This window comes from Micrasema longulum, unplaced genomic scaffold, assembly GCF_059751315.1.
Source record: "Micrasema longulum isolate JH-2025_06_02 unplaced genomic scaffold, ASM5975131v1 h1tg001319l, whole genome shotgun sequence".
Classification (NCBI taxonomy): domain Eukaryota; kingdom Metazoa; phylum Arthropoda; class Insecta; order Trichoptera; family Brachycentridae; genus Micrasema; species Micrasema longulum.
This window is the reverse complement of record NW_028278506.1, coordinates 180,628-202,405: the sequence shown is the minus strand read 5'-3', so window position 1 is coordinate 202,405 and position 21,778 is coordinate 180,628. Positions and strand designations below refer to the sequence as shown.

Genomic DNA, 21,778 nt, shown 5'->3' with positions numbered 1-21,778 from the left:
TAATTGTGACGTCAAGATTTGTGACGATGTTCAATTTAAATTTCAAAGGTCTCAAACAAAGTTTAAACTTTGCCCGAATCGTGACGTGTTGGGGGGTGGCCAATGCAATGGACCGTTTTCGCAGGAATTCAAAATTGTAAACTTCAAAATATTTTTTATGCCACTGGCAAGCAGTAAATTTTGTTTCTCGACAGTATTTCACAAACCTTTATTAATTTTAAATTTTAAAAAAGTAATATTTCCCTACTGTGATTAAATCTAATTTTTTCTGTCCGAAAGACGAAACTTTTTTTTTGTAATTGCAGGCAACTGTTTTTTTTTCCAACTATTTATTTTTTATTTTTTCTACAAAACAATTTCAAAGCTACACAAGCTTCTTTATCAAGGTCTACTTAAGTAATGAGTTCAATCCAATTTTATTTTTACATTGATTACTAAATATTAAATTGATACATGTGGAGCTAATAAGTTAAGTCAAAAGACCGTCATTAAAAGAACAACGTTAAAAATAACGTTGTTCTTTTAATGACGGGAAGTGTGAAGTGAGATGGATACGATCTTTAAAACTAGACTCTATTTTATTATAATAAATTATCACAAAGTTAGTGCTTCAAACGTTTAATTATTTTAAATCTTATAAATTTCAAAATTATAAAATTAAAGATTTTATGACCGTTGTTTGTAATTTATATGAATGATTTTTTTCAGTAAAAAAAATCAAAATGCGATTCTTAAACTTTTATTTAACCCCGCATTTTTATTTCAACATAATTAAAATTTCTTTTTCAATAAGAGTTTTAAATAATTATTGTACATACACTAGTATATAATATATGTTTTCTTGAAAAATAGTAACAAATAATGATCTCATATTTGTATTGGTAGGTAAATAAAGTCCATATACTTTTACTATTCATGAAGGTAACGAAATTACGAATTTATATAGAAAAATGAATACGTAAAAACAAAGTTAAGAAACAAATTTGATATGAACAAAAATTAAACGAATGCGGGTATAAAGTACAAAGTGAAAAATTGTGAAGCAAATAAATTTCCCGCCACTCGAGGACAGAGGGTTGTGTTGCTTCTATTTGCACACAAAGGCTGAATGGAGAGGTGTGGGTGGGCCCGAGAGGGGCTCTCCCCATTAGTGACTGAAATAATTGCTATTTACAATTAATTAGCATGCTAAGTTTGATAGCTTGGTACATGTTTAGTTTATTTAGATAAATAAAATACAATATTACTATTTAATACAATTTTTTTATTAACATATTACAACAGAGATGAAGAACATTTAAGAGAAGGTAATATAGAAGTCTAGGCATCTACAGGGCTTATGACCTGTCAAGGCTGGTTTAAGTGGCCACTTTACACACTGTGTAACATTCACCATTCTGCCCATTTTCAAACCTATATTCCTTCAATTCTTTCATCTGTAGATGTTTGTGAAGTTAAAGAGCTGAACCTTTATTTATGCGGGTGAGATTCATCTGATTGAATTATTTCACCTACATACTAGGCAACGCCTGAAAATGTTATTTTTTCAATTTCTATACTTCTTCGTGGACCAGGTGGATTTATCAACAATATTTTTAGTTTGTCCAAATTTTTGTAGACAAGGACTGGATTCAACTCCCTGGGGAGCTGTTTATATTAACATATTACAACAGAGATGATGGCCCCTTTAACCAGCCATTGACAGGTCATGTGCCCTGTAGATGCCTAGACTTCTATATTACCTTCTCTAAAATGTTCTTGATCTCTGTTGTAATATGTTAATATAAAAAGCTCCCCAGGGAGTTGAATCCAGTCCTTGTCTACAAAAATTTGGACAAACTCAAAATATTGTTGACAATTTTTTATGTTAATTTCGTACATTTGTTTACATTAACGACTCCCATTACGTTAAAGAAAAAACAATTCTCGTGTTCATGATGGTAAGTGACGTGTTACAGTAATTTGTTTATTTTATTTTTAATTATTAATATTTTAAGTATAAAATATAAATTACAACAGGTCTCGGGTTCGATTTCCGACATGGTTGATCTAAAATGTTTTATTTAAAACGTTGTTTTCACACAATAATATTTCATAGTCCCTGGACTGGTCCTTGAAGCGTAAGACTGACCATCTTACCTTCATGTCATGAAAATGATCAAGATACAGTGCAATATGCACCATTAGGTGCGGAAAAGGAATGATGATGATGATGGTGATACATTATAAAAAACAAACAAACGCTGTTTTCAATACATGAATAGCTATTTCTTTATGCTCAATTACACGGAATAGATTTTACTAAACAAATATACACGAAATTATTATTATTTTACTGCTTAAATGTTTTTCAGTTATTTTGCTATACTTACACATATATTTACAATCAATAGTTATACCCGTATGCAGAGACAAAACTTAAGGTGAGGAAAGTACATTCTAATTTCAAATGCAGAGAATAACTTGAAGGTGAAGACAATTTAATGTACTTTCCTCACCTTAAGGTTTTTCTCTGCATGCGGGTATTTTAGTGTCATTACCATCCAAAGTATATATAGCAAAAAAAAAAATATTTCATAAATAGCCCGCGATAACTATACGAACTAAACAATACATTATTTTGAGTTTGTCCAAATTTTTGTAGAACTGGATTCAACTCCCTAAGGAGCTGTTTATATTAACATTTTACAACGGAGATGAAGAACATTTCACATAAATAAAGGTTTAGGCTCTTAAACTTCATAAACATCAACAGATAAAAGAATTGAAGGAATATAGATGTTCAAATGTGGGCAGAATGGTAAATGTTACACAGTGTGTAAAGTGGCCATTTAAACCAGCCATTGACAGGTCATAAGCCCTGTAGATGCCTAGACTTCTATATTACCTTCTCTTAAATGTTCTGCATCTCCGTTGTAATATGTTACTATTAATATATTTAAATATCGCTAAGACTAAATAACAAAATAAATACGTTTGTGATTAGAGGAGCAATCACTTGGTACAAAGTACATATTCTTCTTCTACAGCCTTGTTCTTTTCACTGCTGGATTAAGGCCCTTTCCAAACGTCTCCATTCCTTCCTGTCACCCGCTCTTGTCATCCATGTTTAACCGGCTGTAGAGGCAATATCATCGACCCATGTTTTATGTGGCCTTTTTGGTCCTTATGAGCTAACCAAAGAAAAACAAGAAGGCCACTAGGAACATACTTTGGTAAAATTTGGGCCTGCTACTAACACGGGAATTAAAATTAAGTGCTTCAAAATAAACTAAAAACAGTTTTATGCCATAATTTCTGCATAAAAAAGTTATATTTCATAATTTAATATTAAATTGGCATCGTATCAACCAAGTTAAGTGCTAAATTTGTTATTAAACTGTCACAATATATGGAAAATAAGCCTGGAGCCTTATGCTGAAAAGATGTGACATTTTGTTACCCACTCGACAATACTGGACAATCTCGATTGCTTTGTCATTATGCGATTCTTGAAAACCCTCCGACTATTTAATTGCAAAGACTTACGAGAAAGTGGCAACACTAACAAACCCGTATTTATCTATGGCTCTTCTGCCACACGTCAACCTTTATTGTTACTCGTCAGACTTCTTTCATTGAATATTTTGTGTATGGATTATAATGAAAAAAAATAAAAGAAAATGTTTTACTAAGCCACAGCAACATTGATAATTATTATTTGCCTTTGACATTACACACATCTACAAGTTATTAGAAATATTTCATATTCATTTAATGGTTTTTAAAAACATATTGTATTATTAACGAGTATATCTCAAATACGACGAGCGATACAATAATTTTGAAATCATGTTTCTAGTGAAACTTCATTTGATAATGGATTAAAAATAAATACAGTTATATTTGTTGCACATTTGTTGATACGCCATCATCATGACATTGACCAGTGTTGTAAATTTTAAGTTAAAATAAAACAAAAGTCATTTATATATGAATGCCGAGCGTTTAACAAGAAAGAGGTTCGAAAGCTGAAGCGACGATGTCGCATTCGATCGTCAATGTCGAGTGCTTTGGGGCACTCGAGATAAAGTCGATTGGTTTTCAATCGACTGCATTCGTATAGGTGGTTCAAGAATGCTGCCACTCGTCGAATTACGGAAGTTGCACACGATTCAAAAGACGAACAAGTCCAGCATAAGGCCCCAGGATGGGTTTGTTAGAATTGGTTCTACAGATACTAAAGATCTTTATTTGCGGAAGCGCGGACTTGAGAAATTATGTACGAGACATTTCATAGATTAAAATACTCGTATCCAGATTCGTTGTCCAGATTTAAAAAAAAAAATATGTTTGTGAAAATAATTTTGGTTTTAAGTATTCTTTAATAATATGAATGTTTTAAATTTCCATTATGTTGGATCTCAACAGGGCTCTTGGCTTTATAGAGTTAGGAAACGTTATTTTTTTTATATGATACCTATGTATATATATTTATATGATACATAAAAAAAATATATATATATATATACATATATCTAATCCAAGTTCATAATCTTAACAGTTTCTGCAATAATCCAATACACGTAGAGATAATAAATGAAGTCTTTATGTCAAGAAGTATTTTGTGTTAGTGAAGGTATGTATAGTGAGGGGTGAGGGAGTATTAAATTCCTGATTTTAATCTTTTGAAATTATAAAATACGATTACATTAATTTCTGAACTATATCTTGATAAGGAAGTACGAAATCGATAGTTGAATGTTTAATAAATGATTAAAAATAAAATGCCTTTGCTTAACTGTTGCATTGTAAAATAAAATTGTTTTGTTTTTTGATTATAATGTATATTACTTAATATGTTAATCTCGTGTTTTTTCGCATAAATTAAAATTAGGAAGTATATTTTAAAGTTGCTAATGCTATTGTTAATTCGTTACGATTTCGCGATGCGAATGCTAATTATTCCTTCACTACCCCATGGCTAGCGTAGTTCCCCCGGTTCAGTCTTCAGTCGTCACTAAGCTTCTCTGCCGCGCGGTTGTCTGTTAGTCGCTCTCTCTCGACACATTTCCCGCTCGTAAACAAAAACAAAAGCTGCCTAACAAAGTTGACGGTCACGTCAACGTGGTTTTCTCTTTAATAAGTGATTTTTACAGTCAAACTGTCATTCCACGGCGGCACGTTTTTCCCTTTCGACATCACAAAAGTTCCAGGATATTCACTCCTAATGGAAGGAAGAGGGCCAACACCGCTGGAAGCGCCGTCGACATCATCAGCTCAAAAAAGGTATCGTAATTTTTTTCTGTCTTTAATAAAAGTTCTTGAAATGCATTTTCATGGCATTTTTTCCTTCAAATATTATTTTAAATACACTTAAACGCGTTTTAATTTTTGTTTTCAGGTTTGTTTAGTTTTTCTGTGTATTATAAATGTTCTAATTTATGTAAGCATACACACGTATTTAAATATGCACATTTTAGTTTCATAAGAATTTTTTATTTTTAAAATTCAGCAATCCGATCATCGTATTATTATTTTTTCTTATTAAATTGTTGGAGAAGGTATTAAGAAATGCCTTGCGGTGATCAACCCGCATTATTTATATAAATATATTTATTTATAGAAAAATAAATATTAGCGTTCGTATAATTTACCCAAATAATTAAATTTTGCTGGCCATTTTCAACGAGTTATAAATAAATATTAGAAAATGGAAATCAAGTTGGGGTAAAGTAGGGTTCGAACCTCGGATCTCTGATTCGCGAGTCCGCAACACTAGCCACGTGACCACAACCTGATTATACGTATCATTGCATTGTATATGCAAAAAAATGTAGAAACAAACAAATACACTAGAACTCCGTTTATCTGGACTCCAGTGATCCGGATTACCAAATATCCGAATAAAAAATAAATGCTGGTAAATAAGTTTCTTCTTCAAAGCATTGCTGGACTTGTTTATGTAAGTTTATAACGTGATTCAAATTCTCTGTATTATTTTCCCTTTTTTTTTCTCTTGTTTTCTTTTTCCCATTGAATAATGGTATTGATTAAAGATAATTTATACACAAATACATTTATTTCTATTTTTATATATTTTAGCTTTTTTATTTTTATTTTCTATTCAATATGTTTTGTAACTTGAATTATAAAAAAAAAAACATTTATTTTAATGGTTGGTTGGAAGAAATTGCCATTTTGCAAAGGGCCCGCCAAAGTTCAATTAACATTAATGTAAAAAAAGTTAAATAAACATTTCAAAAGTAATAAAAATGTGATCTTCCAGTAAATTTTGTATTTTCTTTCAAAACATTGTCTTAATTTAATAGTCAATCCAAATATCCAGATTTCTACATATCCGGATAAAGTCTGGCACTCATTATCCAGATGAAAATAGTTTTACTGTAAATAAATAAATTGTAATTTTTTGCAACAGAGAGGAACAACATTTTTGAGAAGGGAATATGGAATTCTAGGCATTTAAAAGGCTTACGACCTGTCATTCAGGTTCAGGTTCAGTGCCAAAATACGGCGTTTATTGTCAAAATAATAAAAGCAAATAGATGCAATACAAAACAAAACAAAAAGTATTAGACATTGAATTAAATTGCAAGAAAAATTAGGCAATTAGTATTATTAACAAGAATATTAATTAAGGGAGTTTAATATAATATTTATTATCTAAAATCTAAACTTATTTACATTTATTCAAAAACACTCCAATCATCAAGCTTCTGTACGCCCTACGTTGCATATCGGTTGGAGAAAAGTTAGGTAATCAGTCTTACGCATCAGATGCCAGTCCAGGGACTATGAAATTTTTGTCGTCCCTCAGGAATCGAATCCAGAATCTCAAGCATTGCAGGCGAACGCGCCATCTACTTTCCTGCGAGGCGGAGTTTTCTCCAAAATATTTCAATTTAGTGGTCATCGAGTCGAAAGCACTCTTCCATTGTTCTGGTTCTATTTTACTCAAAGAACTGTATTTTTATCGGCCTGGACAATGACAAAACACTGAAAATGTTCCTACTTACGTTTAGTGTACTGAACAACGCAATAATAATTTTGTTCAAATATTTCAAAAAGGTTACTTTAAATTAATTAGTCTATTCTAAAAGTAATATTCACCTGAAAATTGAGCGGGACCTCAATCATGGTAGGCGAACGCGCGAACTTCTACATTACGAGGCGGACATTTCTCCCATAAATTTCCTTTTTCAGGATTTTCACTTGAGAGTAGCCATCGAGACAAAACACTAGTCGGGATTCTGGTTCTATTTCACGCCCAGAACTGTATTCTTCATCCGTCTGGACCGATAAAATATGCGCTATAAAACAACAAAATAAACAATAACGCTGCTATTCCTTGGTAGTAGAAAGAATAGGAAAACGGCACATTTTTTAAAATTTGTATTTTGACAATCGTATGAACTCGGCTTAGCATCAACGAGTACTCTCACCTCCTTGTTCCTAGGTTAAAATATTCTTCATGCGGTGCCTTATTAGGTCCCCCGACGTTGGCGATCACAACAGCGAAAGCATCTGGGTCCTGTGCTACTCTTATGTTCCGCAGCCAAGACTACTGCTTATTGGATGAATCGCCATAGTGATTCCTGGGAATAGAAGATGACCAGAGTGGTTTTCCGTTGAAAACTTCTACCCAATTAATAGAGCAAGCGTTATCGTGAACAATTTAAAATCAACATTAAACGAACTTCATTAAATACTTACCAAAGCTGAAAAAATGAAACTCTAAAGGGATATTGAATAAAAAACTTTAATACAAAAATTCAAGATTTCTTAACGAACAATATCTTTAACATAATAATCCAACGAATAAATACCAAGATCATATAAAATAATGCAGTATGAGTGAGCTCAAAGAGTGACTTTTTTCCAGTGTTAAAATCAGAAATCAATCAATTTCTCCCAATCCAATATCTGCAAAAGTCAAACTCTGCTCTTTTACCAACAGGGGTGCACTTTATATAGTAATGCGATTTTTCGAAATGTTTTAAATGTCGGTTAATATTATTTTATCATTACTAAAAATCCATTAAAATGAAAAAAAATGGGTATAAGGAATTTAATGATTGAGATCCATAAACAGCGAATGTTGTTTGTGATGATTCAAAAACAATTTTTTTTATAAACAAAAAAACAAATCCATCAATTTTTTTCGTAAATACATTCTCGTGGAATGCAGCCCTGGTACGATAAATAAAACATTTACGCCTCTAATTTTTTTTCTGCTAAGCAGATTGAAGATTTTAAGAGTTTTAAAAATACCAAGCGTAAAGCCCATAATTTTGGAAAAAACCGCATGTTAATCGATCCTGTAGTTATTTAGTCTGTTGAAGACACAGGTACGATTATCGCTTTTTATATGTATAGTTTTTGTAATATTTTCTTCATACATTTCAAGAAACTTTTCTGTACGATTTCGCGCTCTAAATACCGTGCGTAAGAAAACATTTTTGTATCCAATTTCCCGTAGGGTTGAAAGTCATTATTGCAGTAAATGAATGAACAAAACATCCAGGCTTGAGAATAATTACATTGAATTTTTGCTTTCACATCGGAAATCAAACACTAAACCTTTCGTGCTTGAGGCAAGTAACAAAGCCATTACACCATGGAGGTTGCATATAACACTGTATCGGTACGTCATTTTCCGCGTTTCTTTATCGTTAATACGGTGATCAGTTTTACGCTGACGTGATGCAATGGAAATCCACTTTCAAGTGATCCATTCATTTCTCATAAGAGGGTCCTTGCGGGGTTCCGAGAATTATAAAGGGGAGCAGCTTAATAGAAAATAATACAAAACGAAACGTTGAATGACGTCATGTTATGACGTCACAGAAAAGTTTTTAAAATTTATTTGAACAGATTCATTTTGGATCCTAGTTTGGTTCTTGTTAAGTAAAAGAAATTAAGCATAAAAATAGTTTTTTTTTATACGCCACAGTTTTTTTTTAAACAAATAAGGTTATCCCAAATAGATTTTTTATTACAACGATAAAAAGTTAAAAATATCCAGTTTGTTAATATTAATAAAATGAAAACATTTAATATATTTATATTGTGTAACGAAAATGTTCACGTAGAATCATAATGATTTTCCTCGAAAAAAGACGATTTAAATAACGTTCTTTATTAAGAAGAAAATTACTTTTCATGTACTCGTATTTTCGTATTTCTTTTGTTTGACACTAATAACTTGAGTAAGAATCCTTCTTGTAAAATACACAAAAAAGTATATAAAGAGTTTTTGTTAATCTCAGATACAAATTCGTATATTTTGATCAATTTAGGTGTACTCCCCACTCCACTATTTGATTCTTCGGATAGGGGCCTTGTTATTAATATCTTCTGTGCCTGGAAAATTCCGAGTAAACTCCGAGTTCCGGTTAATTATAAACGCCCGCCTAGGGGGTCGAGTCCGCCAGTCATTTCGCTCCCAAATAATTATTAAAAACTTACCCTTAATTTGGAACGATTTGCCTAAGCAGATGGGAGGATCCATCTATAATTGGCCCAGGGGCCATTCTATACAGAAATTCAGCTGAACGATAGTGATGTTTTTCGTTTAAGCGAACGATCGTATTTGGCGTTAACTTGCATTTTTCCATTCTCGCTTTCGTGTACAGTCTTTCTCGAAGTAAGCTATAACGCCTTCTTGTGGGCGCTGAAGGCCTTCAGGGGGATGGTAAAAGGCCCAGATAAATTTGAGGCGCGTTGAGGCGGTCCAAGGGGCAAAAGCTGATTAAAAAAAGGCTTTCATATTGGTCCCGGCTGGTATGGTATGGCATGTATTGACTTCTATCCCACCCCCCTGACTCCCCGACAGCGACAAATGCTTTGTTTTAATTTGCTTTGTGTTGAGCTTTTTAGGGGCTTTATAATTTTTTCAATAATCAAAGTGGACGATAAGCTGCGAACACTATAAGACGAACTATCCTCCGCATTATTTCTCTTTTCGGAATTTTCCGATCCGATTTAATCCGCCCGGACAAACAAAAAAGAGGTAAATTTATTTTAAAAATACATTCGTCAAACGTGTTTTAAGTTGATTGATTGACTATTTTACCAATGCGTACGAAAATACAAAGCGTTATGATAAAACACCTACTTTCGGAGAAACATATTTTCAAATCAACTTTTTGTAGACGAGGACTGGATTACACCCCCTTGGGAGCTGTTAATATTAACATATTACAACGGAGATGAGGAACATTTTAAAGAAGGGAATGTAGATGACGGCATTGTAGAAGTCGGCGTTCAGGCGTTGCTTAGTATGTAGGTGAAATAATTTAATCATATAATACACAGGTATCTCACCCGCAACAATAAAGGTTTTAGCTCTTTAACTTCACAAACGTCAACTTAGAAAGCATCCACCACATACCCGAATCCGTTTTAAAGACCAAATGTCTTTCTTCGGATTCACTCATAAAAGCAAGCATTTGATTTTCCATTACGAATTGATTATATTTCATCCTTTACTAACCAAATTCAGAAAGGAAAATTGCGAACAAATATTTACATTTACAACTTTCAATGTCCCTTTCACTGTTGCTCTAAAACCACCCCTCATCGTCTACAAGGACAAAGGGAAGTATAAATAAAATATATAAATAAACCCTTCACCTATTTTAAACCCTTTTATGTCGAAAGTGATAGGAAACGTCAGCAGATGGAAGAATCGAAGGAATATAGATGTTCAAATACAGGCAAAATGGTGAATGTTACACGGTGTTTAAAGTGGCAACTAAAACCAGCCAATGACAGGTCATAAGTCCTGTATATGTCTAGACTTCTAAATTACCTTCTATAATTTTTTTCTCATCTCTGTTGTATTATGTTAATATTTGCAAATATTCCATTTGTTTTAAAAGTGAAATAAGTTTATTTTAATTTTAACTTTATGTGAATGCACATTTTCACGTTAGCGGGTTTATTTCCAAATGTCAATTTCAATCAACCAACCATTAATACAATGAGTTATTTATATAATTTCAGTTTTAATACGCAAGCAACCAAAAATTAAACATAGGTAATAGATACAGGAATGCACAAAAAAGAACTATCAACGTGTGTAAATAAATAAATGAATGTCGATATTCGTCTTAACATATTAATTACATAAAACAAATTTATTACAATATGAAACACATATCAGCAGTTCACAATATAGTCGTGGTGCCGACCGCGATGCATGGGAGCTGAGTATAGACTTGGAAAAACAGGGGTGAAGGTAGGCTGAATGCTGTCGAAATGCGCTCTCTCAGGCGAATGTGTGGTAAAACTATGAACGATAGATGCACAAATGCCGAGATCCGTACATTACGTAAGACTGAGATAATCGTTATCATTAAAATAAAGAAAGCAGCTTTGCGTTTGTTTTTGAAGGACAGCGTAAGGGCGGCTAGAAATGTTTACGATGCGAACGTTGATGGATTCAGAAATAGAGGAATACCGAAAAAAACATGGCATGATCAAATCCAACAAATAATCAAAGATGGACATGTCAAAAGTCGGAATAATCGGCGCGCGCACACGAGAAGATGTATGAATGTAGAGGAAGCGAGATCTGTAAGCAAAAAGAGAGTGATATGGCGTTCTGTCCTCTCTGCCTACCTTTACAAGAAAACGGCGTGATGTTTGGTTTGTTCTTTGTTAGGTTTGTACGAGTATATTAGTCTTCAATGGGAAAGGGAATTAAAGAGAGATTAAGGAAGAAAATGAAGGGTGTGATTTAAACAAATTTACATTCGAAACTAGATACATTTTTGCTAGTAAATGGGAGACAATTCCACATTCAAACCGCATGGACACTTTATGAAATTGTATAATGACAATACAATACGGTTTTGCATCAGAACTCGGCCATTGTCCTCGAGTAATCAGCAATTTGTAGGACGAAAAATTGCCCTGAAACATCGCCATAGAGGGGCTGACTATCTCCACGCAACAATGATTGACCCCCACAGCAGCGCGCGGCTGCGTTCTAACACGCACAGACAGGACCTTGTGACAATAGCGATTTGCTCGACGTGAACGTGTCGCTCCCGGACATTTTTTTTGAAATTGAGCGAAAATTGAGGCGGAAAAAAATATTTTATTTTTTATTTCTTTCTATATACAAGCTGAAATACGAGCTGAGAAAAGAGAATATTGTGATATCTATTGTATTGTTCACATGTAAATGGCCTTTTAGAGAAGAAGGAAGAATGGGAGATGGGAATTAAGAGAGTGCTTTGATAATAAGAACGAAGGGGTAAAATATTAACAAATAAGTATTAATATTTTATACTGAGTTTCTCTTCAAAAAATTTTTTTTTTGTAACTCACCTATATTATCGACGGTTTTCAATTTTTTATTGTACAATCGTGAGTTTTTAATGGGGTGAACTAAAAAATAACAATTTATTGCCGTAAAAATATTTATTTTTTGGATTTTAATAGAAACATTGTTTTTAGTGAAAAAACAATTAAATATTTGAAAAAAATTCTTCCCTGATAATTGAATTAAAATTTTTTAAAGTACTGATTTTAGCAAACATATTTTGCTAGTTAATGAGAACTATTTATCATTGATATTTAGTTCGTCCCCCTCCCCCAATGGGCATGGGTTCAGGTGTGGGTGAGAATGTTTTTTAAAATGTGGGTAACATAAAATATATGCAAAATCATAAATAAAAAATATATAAGTACATAATATCGGCGCAACAACAATTAAATTTCATAAATTCAATGTAAAATTAATTTTCACAGGATTATTTTTTACACGTATTATTTACATGCTACTTATTAACTACGAGACGTATTACGAGAAAAATTATAAGGCATAATTTTTGCGGGGTGACACGGTGCAGGTATTTTAAAAAATGCACTCAGAAGCATGAGAACAATGTGATTCAATTGACGGGAGTAAAAAGTCTTCTAAATTTTAAAAATAAACCATTGCATTTACAGTTTTATTTATGAATGCCTCACTGCGAATAACAAAAAACATCCCCAGATTATTTTTCTGGCAGTGTATCGGACAACATTTGATGTTTATTTTTTTTCATATTTTAATCTTTAATCTTACTGGTAATCACATTTTTTAAAGTTATAATTTTCATTGATATACATATGTTTAATTTTTAAATGTTATTTTTTAATATTTGAAAGTCCGATGCACTCCGCTCCTATTTGTTTTAATATTATTCTTCTTAAATCATTATCTGTTGCACTTGTAGCTAACTTAAGTTTTCCGATTAACTTTCATTTAGACCATTGTTTTTCAACCTGTGGGTCGCGACCCCCTGGGGGGTCGCGGAGCCTCTGTAGGGGGGTCGCGAGAGGTCGAGAAACCTTCAGTTTTTTTATAAAACATATAATTTGTGAGACTTAAATAAAAAGTCGATAAGAGTTAAAATTATTATATTTAACAAAATTTACTTATAATTAATCATACAAGTCAGAAAAATGCTAGTTCAAAATATGTTATTACAAAGAAAATAAATATTAAAAATGTGTTTAAATAGAAAATGATCACATCTGTGCTTGCTTATCTTCGTTCATTTTAATGTGAAGGTTGCGCTTGAGTTTGTTCAATTAATTTCTCCCATTGTGGATCCGTTTTTGCCACATTAAGTATTAAATCGTTTTCCAAAGTTAAACGATTTCTTAGTTTATATTTTATTCGCGCCATTGATGAAAATGCCAACTCGCACAACTACGAGGTAGAAAATGGAATCAAACACTTCAAAGCCTCGGTTGTTAATTCCGGGTATTCTGTTTTTCTTTTTAAGCAAAACGTATCCAAATTTTCAGACTTGAATTCCAAGTGTAACATCCCATCGGCAGATAGTTCCAGCAGATTCTCTTTGAGCTTAGTTGCTAAATTTTCCTCGTTTATAGCTGCATTAAAAAACGAATTTAAGATCCATCTTTGCCCTGTGTTATCCGATATCTCTTGCAGTGAGAAGTAATGGCACAATTCTTTCTTCAAATTATGTAACACCATTTTCATACCAGATATATATGAGTTGATGTTGATCTCGCTTCCGACTTCTTCAATGAAAGACTGTGTGGACGAAAATGAATCAAAGTGGTTCTGATTTATAGATGATGACCACAATTCATTTTTTTTTATAAAACCATGGAGTTTGTTTTTTGCTGTAATGACATTTTCATCACGCCCTTGAAGACTTTTATTCAAGTTATTTAAATGTTCAAATAAGTCAGAAAGAAAAGCCAATTTTAAAAGGAATTCCGGATCAGAATGAATTCAGAGTAATGTGACTTGGCTTGCTGTAAATATACTAATAGTTTGGCGCGAAGTTCCATAACTCTGGTCAGTACTTTGTTTTTTGATAACCACCTAACTTCTGTATGGTAAAGCAAATTACGGTGTAGTGTCCCCATATCTTCACAAATGATTCGAAACAATCGAGTCTGCAACGCTTTTCCTTTAATAGAATTGACAATGTTAACAAAATTATTAAGAACTTGACTGTATTCTTGCGGTAAGGATTTGGCTGCAAGAGCTTGGCGATGAAGAAAGCAATGCATCCAACAAGCGTTTGGCATCTGTTCTTTCAGTCTAGCAATAAATCCACTCTTCGCACCAGTCATGGCTTTTGCTCCGTCACTACAAATAGCAATGCATTTTTATGCCCAATCGATATTCATATCTTGCGTAGCTTTAAGGAACATGTCATGCAAGCATTGACCTGTAGTATTTTTGGGAAGTGCCTTGCAAAATAGTATTTCTTTCATTATTATTTCATTGGATTCAAAACGCACAAAAGCTACAAATTGCGCACAATTTGCATAATCCGTTGATTCATCAAATTGCAAGGATACAAAAGAACTTTTCATTATTTTTTCCATGACTTGATCACGAACATCAGTCGCCATATTGCTTATCCTGCGTTGAATGGTATTGTCAGAGAGAGGTATACTTTTGAGCTTTTCGACCTCTTGCTTGCCAAACATAATCTCTGCTATATCTAAAGCCGCTGGTAAAATCAAATTTTCGGCAATAGTGAGAGATTTCCCTGCTTTAGCCACACGAAAAGCTACTCGATAACTAGCGAGGAACGCTTTTCCATTCAGGTTGGACATTTGTCCTATAGCAGTTTTATTGAAGTTCAAGAGCTTTTAATTTTCGCTCAAAAAATACCACGGGTTTTTTTTTTTCATTAGGATGTTTTGTGTTTAGGTGGCGTACCAACTTCGATGGCTTCATGCTTTCTCTTGATAAAATTTCAAAGCAAATTACGCACTGCGGTTTACTGTCAATCACAGTAAACCCAAATTTTCAATAAATGTCGTCATAAAGACGTTTTTTCTTTATTCCACTACTCCCGCTAGACGTTGATGATTCTGATGATCTTTTCAGGAATTTATCCATTTTCAATTATAACAACTCAAATAAATGCGTACCGTAAAACAAGTGGTTCGCGCTCTTCAAACAATTAAACAGCAGACATGACCACGCGTGACTTACGCTCACAAATCAGTCTATAATTACTCCAACTCCAAGGCACCTTACAGTCCATATAACACCGAATTTACACTTCTGAATCGTTTCCACTTATCGAGATTGCTTCTGATTCCACTTGCTTCGCTGTCTTTCATCAAACTGCCATGGCCGCGATTGACCGCCGTATTTATAGGCCAGCGCATTCTAGCGAGAATTATCTCAAAGCGTAAAGAAACGTCTCGAAACTTGTGGATCTTTCGGACTACCAGCGCCATCTGTTGCTAACATCCGGAACCTTTACTAGTTCCTACTGTTACCAACAGATGGCGCATCCGGAACCTTCACTAGTTCCTACTGTTACCAACAGATGGCGCTGGGAGTCTAACCCTAACGATATACTTTATTTATTTATATACATCTAATATGTTTGTATTTGTTTGTTAGTAATCAATTGGCCACTTATTCAATTTAAAATTATATGTTTTACGTACTTAATAGTTAATTATATGTTTATATAAGATTGCAAATAACGCAACGCCTAAAATTTTTGTAAGTATTATATATTTTTAACATACATGGAAAAAAGGGTTGGGGGGTCGCGAAATATTTTTTGATACTAGGGGGGTCGTGTCATGAAAAAAGTTGAAAAACGCTGATTGAGACAACTAAGTCACCTTTTTTTTAATCTTCCCGCACGATTTCAGTCGCTGGGGGCGGTCTATTTACGTATTTTTATCAAAAAAAAAATTCCTATTGTTTGTGTTTTTTTACGTAAAATCAGGTAAAGAACTCAAAGACATGAAGGCTGGTTGTTTCCGCGATGGGACTGCGTCTTCAGAGCGTCTCTTATCATGCTTGGAAAAATCGCTGGGCAAATTCAAACGGATGTTTGAATTTGGCCCGCGCGAGATAGAAAAGACGATACCAGATTCACTGAGGAACCGATCTCACTGTGGTCTTCACTTCACGTTTACAATTCAGCATAAAATATGCACACTTTTCGAACTTTCAATTTTCCGTACATTTCGATGGAGCCTTATTAAAATGCACCTAACTCAGATATCTCGACTTTTAATGGCCGTATCAAATTCCACCTTTTAGGTATCTACGAGTACCTGGTCGAGGTTTTATCTGTGCAACCGGGTCGGGCGAGCTCCAGCTGAGGAAATCAATAAACTTTTATTTTTTACCTACCTGATTTGACACAAATTAATTTCGCCACTGGTTCATAGGTGACTGTATTAATACACTACGTGGAAGTAATGTGATTTACCAATTTTGCCATACTTTTAATCTTCAGGTGCCAGTTAACAGACAATAAAACATACTTTTATTTTTATGAATTTATTTCGACGGCTTACGCCTTTAACAAAGTATAAAATAATATTGAAAAACAATTATAATAAAACAAAACACCTGAAATAAAATCAGCAGAAAATAAGGAAATAATAAAGAAAAATTAAACAAGAAATTATAACAAAGGTATGCATCAAATTAGCAATAGATGAATGGTTAAAATAAAAAAAATATTGATGTAGCAGAAGCAATGTATCATAATATTGCAGTATTATTTTATGTAATTATTTTTAAACATATATTCCAATCTACCAGGAGTCAAATCCGTAACCTCATGCATGTTGGGCGAACGCGCTAACCACTATTACGAAAGTAACCATCGAGTCGAAAAGACTCGTCAATGTTTATTGTGCTATTTCATATATGATATTGTTCTATTTTGTACCCACCTGGACACGGAATAATATACCCATAGAATTGAGAATAGTCCAGAAGGAGCGTAGAATCATATTTGAATACATCGGACTGGGTCCAAAAATCCCCCTACTTTGCTCCACTTATCACAACACAAATGTAAGGTAAAAAAAAACAATGTGTTGATTTTTCTAAAATTCTATTGTGCACGCGGAAACATTGATTGACACAACAGAGTAGATATGTAAAACGTCATTTAATTAGAGTAATTTGATTAATGAACTTTAAACGTAACATATAAAATAAATTTTACTGTACCTAAACGGATATTTTTATATCATGTTATACAATATTTGATGTCTTAAAGATAATGTCGGTCAAATGTCCACCACGGCGTTGTCGCCCGAGGTCCAATTTTCGTTAGTTCTCTAATTGGATGAGCAAAGTAGGGTAAAAAAAATTACTACCCTGGTAACACCAACGAAATGTCCATTTTTCTTCGACAATCTTACAGATGGAAAAATAATTCAATTTTTAAGTAATGCATTTGCGACTTACGCATGCATTGGTAATTACACGTAACTTGTGATCCAATCCTGTTTCTTTATAATACCAAGAGTATTTCTACACTTCAAAATGAAACAACACGGCATAGTTGAATCCGAATCCGGAGTTGCGTACTGAGCGACGTCTACAAAGAAACTAATGGGTCAAAACGTAAAACTACTCTTTTAAGAGTAGTTTAGTCGCCTTCTGTTTGATGAGCGTATGCGGTTTCTGGACTATTTTTAATTCTATAAATATACCTTATAAATAGTTAATAAGAGTTAGCGGCCTGACATATCTTTATAAAAACGTATTTCCGTATTTTCTCTCTAGATTATAGTACCAGAGCAAAGATTTTTTACCCACTGTAGATATTCACCATTGGCGTGAGCGCACGCATGGTTTGTTTTTAAGATAATATGAGCTGGGGTCATCAAAAAACCCTTAAAAGCGCCTAGTTTTACTTTCTGTCTTTAGTCGTACGGTATACAAATATAATGACGATTAATAAAAAAAGAAAGCTTGCAAACACAAGGAATTTCTTTTAGATACTTTTTCTATTAAAAAAATCTCAATCGATTCAGTTTTGGAGTGCGAAAAACGGGAATAAATCCACAGTATTAGGGAGTCACCTGCAAGAATGATAGAAAAATTATTCAAACCCTTATTCATCGAACAAACCGCTCTTCGTTGCATATCCTCTTAAAGTGTTGGGTCGTTTTGCAAATTATCGTGTATGTGTGGATTTTGCGAAACCAAGGTCAAACATGGGATACAATTGATGTTTATATTGAGCTCGATTCCGGCTCTTCAGAAATTATTTTCGAACAAAAACTCTAACGCATGCTAGACCTTCACCACCCTTATCTTCTTGCCTATGGCTGTTTGTTACCACGACGCCACTTGAGCTGTAGAACAATGCTAAACACTCTTGTAGCACAAACACTTGAGTCAGTCTATCTTTCGTATAATTTCAGCAGGAGACTGCACCAAAACTCAAAAACAATTTTTCGCAAAATAAAATTTTACATAACTTTCATTACATTATCAAATTATAAGTCTGTGTCCGTCGGATGAAGAATTCATTTCTAAATGTGGAATCGAACCGAAATCCCGGACGAGTGTTTTTGACTGCTTTGGTACAATTCTGAAATTGGAAATTGAGTGGAGAAAAGTCCGTCTCGTAGTGTAGTGGTTGGTGCGTTCTCCTGCCATGTTTAAAGTCATGGGTTTGATTCCGGGGAGGGCAATGTGAAATATTTATTTATAAGCTGGTTTTAACTGAAATACTTCATTGTCGCTGCACTGGAACCTGTAGCGTAAGACTTATCACCCTACCGTTCTCTAACAGCTGCATTTTGTTTAACATTTATTTCTGTCTAACTCGTAACCATAGTTGAGACACTATCTGGCAACAATTTTTTGTTAAAAAATGTAACAGCCGTTGCAACGCGTTCCAATAACTTTTCCATCATACACAATGATATGTTTCTGAGTTGCATCACGTCAAGTCATGTTGAAAGTCAGTTAGAGAATCAAGGCGCGGAACATTGAACACCCAAGAGATAAAATGACATATATTACGCGCTTAATGCGTGTCTATTTAATTATACCTCATCGATATAGTTTCAGAAAAAAAATATTTTCATTTTATATTAAAAACGATTATAATATCTATTATGAAGAAAGAACCATTATTTTCTTTGGGATGGTTATTATTTCTTTAAAATATTATATATTGAGACATTTTTTAAGGCACTCGTAGATGTTTTATTAATGTTTACCTCTTGAGACCTTAGAAAAACCTTTTTTTTTTTATAAACGTACTTTGAAATGAAAAATAATATTAAATTTCGATTTTATTTTTATTCGGAACAAAGCTTCTTACCCATTTTCCCTTTAGACAAAAAGAAGTTTCATCATCATTAGCTAGTCTAACTCACACATATTGTGACGCGCTTTATTAATCATTCCGTACACAAGTCGAGTTAGCATTTATTGCTTGTTAAGTATTGTTGCGCTCCAGGTTTAAACCTGGAGTATTAATCCATCCCACTCATAGAGGTAATTATCACTGATCCGACTAAGGATATTTTTAGTTGCACGATCCGCAAACCATAGCAGCCAAGTTGACACATTTTTATAAAGATGCATTATGTATAATGCAAAAAACGGTCGTTTGGATAAGGGAATATTTTATTCAATTCTACGTTGTGAATTTATTGTGAGCGGGTGGAACCTATTCACGTCTATCTACCACGCAAGAGGTATCAGGTTTGATTCCTGACATGGTTGACATAAAATATTTATTTAAAAGGGTATTTTTACCCAAGAATATTTCATAATCCCCGAACTGGCACCCGAAGCGTAAGACTGATCATCTTACCTTAATGTAACAAAAAATGATCAAGTTACGCTACGACTGGTGTACCAATGCAGTGCCATATTCACAATTAGGTGCGGAAAGGGAATAATGAATAAAATTAATGGAAGCTATTTCAGGAATGACTTTTTGTGGAACGGTTGTATTTTGTCTGTCTATAATTGTAATTATATAAAATAGTAATTATATAAAATAGGTGTGTAACTTAATTATAAAAATTTGAGTGTTAATGGAGATTGAGTTAAAGATAATACTTATTGTTTTTTTAAAGAAAATAGGAAGACATGAGAAGAAATATAATAAAAAAATACTTACACAAAACTATACATTAAACGTTTTATTTCAGAAACACACCATTTTAAAAAAAATATTCATTTACTCTTTCATGAAAAATGTAAATATTAACTTCTTTTCTATTTTGTTATACTCATTAATTACAGAAAAAAAAACACGTTTAATTTTTGTGTTATCACCGAAAATCGAACCCGGAACCTTTCGTGCGTGATTCAAGCGTCTTAATTACTAAACCACTAAATGTTTCCAAGTACCTCTCGGTGAACATGAAAAAGTTTTTTTTTCAAATTCTTGTCGCTTTTTCTTGGAAACATCCTGTGCTTGAAGTCCAACGTTTTTTAAGATTTCTCTTTTACAATATTGAAATGATTGGAAAAAGTTTAACGTGAGTCGAAAGTAACTCCAAGTTGAGGTTAATATTATTAATGCCATAAGTAAAACAGTTTATCATAACAACGTATCGTGAATTAAATTTAAAAATAAAGTTCACATAAAATGTGTACCCAGGGAAGCTAGAAGCTCAATAATGAAAATAGTACTGGTATTTGCGATTCCCTTTATTTAAGGTCTGTTTTATTGCTTTTGTTGTTTGTTTTTCCTCGTTATTAAGTAAGGGTGGAAGATCTCAGTGAACAAACTAAATGAACTCAATTTTTCTTTCAAATGTTGACTCAATAAAATTGCGATTGCTTAGAATGATACAAATTTATAAATATTTTTAATTCAAGCATACAATATCACTTAACGACTCAACATTATTTTAGGTCAGAACGCATTACAGCGCCACTGCACTTCAGCGGCGCTGCACGACAAAATACTGTACGTAATGCAGCGCGGTGTAGCGCAGTTGTAGCGCGTTATATTTCGCATTGTCGGTCCGGTTTACCAATTAGCTTATGAACTACATACACCATCGCCGTCAGAATTGGAAAAATTTGATTGAGGGTGACAGACGATTTACTGTTTTTGCAATGTGCGGATCTGAAAAGACGCACAAAACCTTTAAAACAGATCCGGGTAAGTGGGTGGGGGCTTTCAATGTATTTCGTATTGTAGGGACGCGCCGCGCAGGGCAGCGCAGTGCCGCTCTAGAGCAATTTAACCATTAAAGTAAAAATACGAACGAATGACAAAAATATTAAATGGATTTTTTTTTTGAATGAAGCGATTTAATTTTTAGATATCAAAACAGAGACGGAAGCTGAAAAAATTGAGTCTCTGTGGACAAAATAAAATGGTGCTGATTACACCATCTTTTCTAAGAACTATTAAAATTAAAAAATATTTTGCATAATTATTTTGTTTGCATGCAAGTTTTTTTGAAAAAAGGAATAACCCGCCCAACTTCTATTTTAGAGGTGTATCAGCAGATGTGAAGA

The 21,778-nt window shown here is 33.4% G+C and overlaps 1 protein-coding gene across 3 annotated transcripts in view; it reads left to right on the top strand.

Annotated features, from left to right (window-relative positions):
* Nucleotides 1-4,991: 4,991 nt before the first annotated feature.
* Nucleotides 4,992-21,778, top strand: part of twz (BTB/POZ domain-containing protein twz) — a 194,749-nt gene continuing 177,962 nt past the window's right edge. For 2 of the 3 annotated variants that reach the window (XM_088235060.1, XM_088235059.1), the window contains exon 1: nucleotides 4,992-5,268. In XM_088235060.1, coding sequence (XP_088091186.1) covers nucleotides 5,210-5,268 — 59 coding nt within the window. In that variant the 5' untranslated portion in view covers nucleotides 4,992-5,209. The remainder of the gene's footprint in view (nucleotides 5,269-21,778) is intronic. The other variant, XM_088235062.1, reaches the window with a different exon arrangement.